General features: G+C 59.5%; 1 protein-coding gene across 2 annotated transcripts; it reads right to left on the minus strand.

Annotated features, from left to right (window-relative positions):
• Positions 1 to 906: 906 nt before the first annotated feature.
• On the minus strand, positions 907 to 3,331 carry ACTA1 (actin alpha 1, skeletal muscle). Of its 2 annotated transcripts, XM_050314316.1 has the most exons (7): positions 3,184 to 3,331; positions 2,962 to 3,104; positions 2,476 to 2,800; positions 2,172 to 2,333; positions 1,760 to 1,951; positions 1,471 to 1,652; positions 907 to 1,324 (listed from the first exon to the last, which is right to left on the minus strand). In XM_050314316.1, exons 2-7 carry the CDS (start codon positions 3,088 to 3,090, stop codon positions 1,181 to 1,183), a joined length of 1,134 nt encoding a protein of 377 aa, XP_050170273.1. In that variant the 5' UTR covers positions 3,091 to 3,104; positions 3,184 to 3,331; the 3' UTR covers positions 907 to 1,180. The 2 variants fall into 2 exon arrangements, with proteins under 2 accessions (XP_050170273.1, XP_050170274.1); XM_050314317.1 differs by having other exon boundaries at positions 2,962 to 3,214.
• Between the last annotated feature and the right edge of the window lie 384 nt (positions 3,332 to 3,715).

Genomic DNA, 3,715 nt, shown 5'->3' on the forward strand with positions numbered 1-3,715 from the left:
CCTCTGCTCCATGAGTCCTCCTCTTCCAAAGGCTGAAGGCTCCTGCACATGTGCACTGGCCCAGGGAGAAAGGCCAAGTCTGGCAGTGCTTTAGGGTAGCTCCCTGAGGGAGCAGAGCACTTGGGGTGTGTATGTGTGTGTGTGAACACTGGTAGCAAAGGGGGGCCCCAGAGTCCCAGAGAAATGAGACAGGCAGGGGTAGTTTTCCCTCCTCCCATCCTGCTCTGCTTCATCAGCAAACAGGGCAGGTAAACACCTTCAGCAAGAGGAAGCCCCTGGGATTTTCCTTTGGGCTCCCAGGGAGTTCCTGAGTAAAGAATCTGATCTCTGGAAGGGGTGGTTTAGGGGGGGCAGAGGAGAGGGTGGTCCTTTTGCAGGCAGCCCCTCATGCATGACCACTGGCAAGGGCAGGCGTGTCAGGCAGGGTGAGGAAGTGGCCCTGGCTGCCCTCATCCCCCCAGGGACAACATGACGGCAGGTGGGTTTCCCATAAGTGGAGTGGAAAGCTCTTTATTTAACCTGCACCCGCCACCTGCCCTCAGCCCCAGCCTTGCCTTCCTCCGGAGCCTGCCAGGGCTACTTTTTTGGCAGGCTGAGCCAAATGAAATCTCTTTCAAGCCAAGGCTCCAGGTAACCCTTTCCCGCCTGGGTTGGGGAGGAGCACTTTTCAGAGTGTCAGGGAACCCACCTTGCAGCAGAATGATGGAGCCACCCCTAGACTACCCCCAGTGCCACTGAGGAGTCTGCACCCCAAGCAAGTCCTAGGGAGCTGGCTCCTCTGGCTGGGGTCCTGCCCCCTCCCCAGTCCTGCTCCTGTCTGGGGATGTCCAGCCCCGCCACCCACCGCCCTCACGCTGCGTCAGCAAGTGATGGAAGAACCCAAGCAAATGACGACAGACAACTGCATTAGGGGTGTGACAGAATGACTGATGATTTAATGCTTCTTGAAGTTTTTTGTTTCCTTCCACAGGGCGTTGGTTTTAAAAACAAACAAAACGAGATAAAATAAATTAATTTATGTACACTTTACATACACTGTGTCACGTGGAGCTTTGCAGCAACAGTAACCAGAAATCGTTACAAAATAGAAAGTTACATGGCTGTTGCGGGCCCTCTGCAGCCTGCAACCTAGAAGGTTGTCATCCTGAGCGTGGTTGGCAAAGTGATCATGTAAACATGTTTAGAAGCATTTACGGTGGACAATGGATGGGCCAGCTTCATCGTATTCCTGCTTTGTGATCCACATCTGCTGGAAGGTGGACAGGGAGGCCAGGATAGAGCCACCGATCCAGACAGAGTACTTACGCTCAGGTGGGGCAATGATCTGGAAAAAGCCAAGAGAGCTGAGGTCAGCAAACAAGCCACTGCTGCAGGCGGCAGGCACAGGGGTGTGCACAGCCCTGAATGCTGTGTGCAGGGGGGCAAAAGAAGGCTGGTCCTACGCCTGGGTCCTTTGTCCTCCAGCCTTACCTTGATCTTCATTGTGCTGGGGGCCAGGGCTGTGATCTCCTTTTGCATGCGGTCAGCAATACCTGGGTACATGGTGGTACCCCCAGACATGACGTTGTTGGCATACAGGTCCTTCCTGATGTCAATGTCGCACTTCATGATGCTGTTGTAGGTGGTCTCATGGATACCTGCAGACTCCATACCTGGGGGCAGAGAGGGGGGAAACAAGCAGGCACAAGTTAATTGCAAAGAGACTCGGGAGAGACGAGAGAGCTGTCAGGGAAGGAGAGAGGGAGGGGGTCCCACACACCAATAAAGGAAGGCTGGAAGAGGGTTTCTGGGCAGCGGAAACGCTCATTGCCAATGGTGATGACCTGCCCATCAGGCAGCTCATAGCTCTTTTCCAGGGAGGAGGAAGAGGCAGCGGTGGCCATCTCATTCTCAAAGTCCAGAGCCACATAGCACAGCTTCTCCTTGATGTCACGGACAATCTCGCGTTCAGCTGTCAGGGGGGAGCAAAGGCATCAGTGATTGCAGAGGAGGCACCTGGAACGCTTGCACCACTTCCATAGGTCTGCTGGGACTCCAGAACCCCAGCCACACGTGAACTCCCGAAAAGGAGGGCTCACGGGGCTTGCAAGGGGGCAACAGGCTGCAGCATCCCTGAAGGTGCAAGCGTTGGAAGTGAGGGGGGACTTTTTGGAGGAGGGAATAGTGCTTACCTGTGGTGACAAAGGAATAGCCACGCTCAGTCAGGATCTTCATCAGGTAGTCAGTGAGGTCGCGGCCGGCCAGATCCAAGCGCATGATGGCATGGGGCAGGGCATACCCTTCATAGATGGGGACATTGTGTGTCACACCATCACCGGAGTCCAGCACAATACCTGGGGAAACAAGAAGCAGCCACCTGAGAGATGCAGCCCACAAAGGGTCCTACCCTGGAGGGCAGAGCACTCTTCAGCTGTAGGGGACCAGTCCTGGGTGTCCTTGCTGAGGGAAGAGGGGATAGTGGGACTTTGCACTCACCAGTGGTACGGCCAGAGGCATACAGGGACAGCACAGCCTGGATGGCCACATACATGGCGGGGACGTTGAAGGTCTCAAACATGATTTGGGTCATCTTTTCACGGTTGGCTTTGGGGTTAAGGGGGGCCTCAGTGAGCAGGGTGGGGTGCTCCTCTGGGGCGACACGCAGCTCATTGTAGAAGGTGTGGTGCCAGATCTTCTCCATGTCGTCCCAGTTTGTGATGATGCCATGTTCAATGGGGTATTTCAGGGTCAGGATACCTCTCTTGCTCTGGGCTTCATCTCCTACATAGGAGTCCTTCTGACCCATACCCACCATGACGCCCTGCAAGGGAGGAAAGCGGGGGCTCAGCAACCTCTCCACGGGCAGTAGCACTGGGCTTCCTGGCAGGACAGGAGGATGGGAAGCACTGGGAGGCAGCAGGGATCCACCACCACAGCTGTGGCAGGGCCTGAGGGGAAGCTCGGAAGGGCACTGCGCCGTACCTGGTGGCGGGGGCGGCCCACGATGGAGGGGAACACGGCCCTGGGGGCATCATCCCCGGCGAAGCCAGCCTTCACCAGGCCGGAGCCGTTGTCGCACACGAGCGCGGTGGTCTCGTCCTCGTCGCACATGGTGTCGGCTGTGTCTGCGGGAGCACAGGGCGCAGGGGCTGAGCCTCACGGCCGGGTGGCAGCCGCGGGCAGGGGCGGCGGGGCCGGGCTTACCTGTGCTGGCTGCGGGCTCCGCGTCGGGCAGAGAGAGAGGCTCCCGCTCCTCGCCGGGTCACTCGTGGCCGCCGCGGCCGCCGCCGAGCCTTTTATCACGGCGGGCAGCGGCTCGACCGGCCCCCAGGAATGCGGCCCCGGCCGTCCCCATATTTGGGCGTCGGGCCCGGCGCGGCCCCGGACCGGCGGTGCCCAAAGAAGGCGCTCCTGGCCCCGGCCCAGGTGAGCCGGGCCCGGCCGTATAAGGCGCGTCTGCTGCGCCCCCCCTGCCACCGCCCGCGGCCGGGGCCGAAATAATCCCCCGGCACCACCGGGCCCGTTAAGGGCAAAGCAGGTGGGGGCGGCCCGGTAGCCCCGGCGGGGCTCGGCGGGGCGGGAGGCGAGGGGTCATCGGCTGTGCGGCCACCACGTGCCGGGGCTTGGGGCTGCCAAGGGAAGGGCTCCCTCACGGGTCTTGCCTGCAGCTACAGGTGAGCCCCACGGGGAGAAAGGGAGTTGGGAGAGAAGGCAAAGTGTCAAGGCAGGTCCGTGG

The sequence above is a fragment of the Myiozetetes cayanensis genome, unplaced genomic scaffold (genome assembly GCF_022539395.1).
Source record: "Myiozetetes cayanensis isolate MyiCay16 unplaced genomic scaffold, myiCay2020 scf2-11, whole genome shotgun sequence".
Taxonomy (NCBI): domain Eukaryota; kingdom Metazoa; phylum Chordata; class Aves; order Passeriformes; family Tyrannidae; genus Myiozetetes; species Myiozetetes cayanensis.

Bases quoted from the DNA above. Each gene is read 5' to 3' on its own strand.
- ACTA1 (XM_050314316.1), bottom strand. From the start codon at position 3,090: ATGTGCGACGAGGACGAGACCACCGCGCTCGTGTGCGACAACGGCTCC. The intron at 2,334-2,475 runs GTGAGTGCAAAG...TTGTTTCCCCAG, and splicing joins TGCCTCTGGCCGTACCACTG to GTATTGTGCTGGACTCCGGT. The intron at 1,952-2,171 runs GTAAGCACTATT...CCCCCCTGACAG, and splicing joins CTATTCCTTTGTCACCACAG to CTGAACGCGAGATTGTCCGT.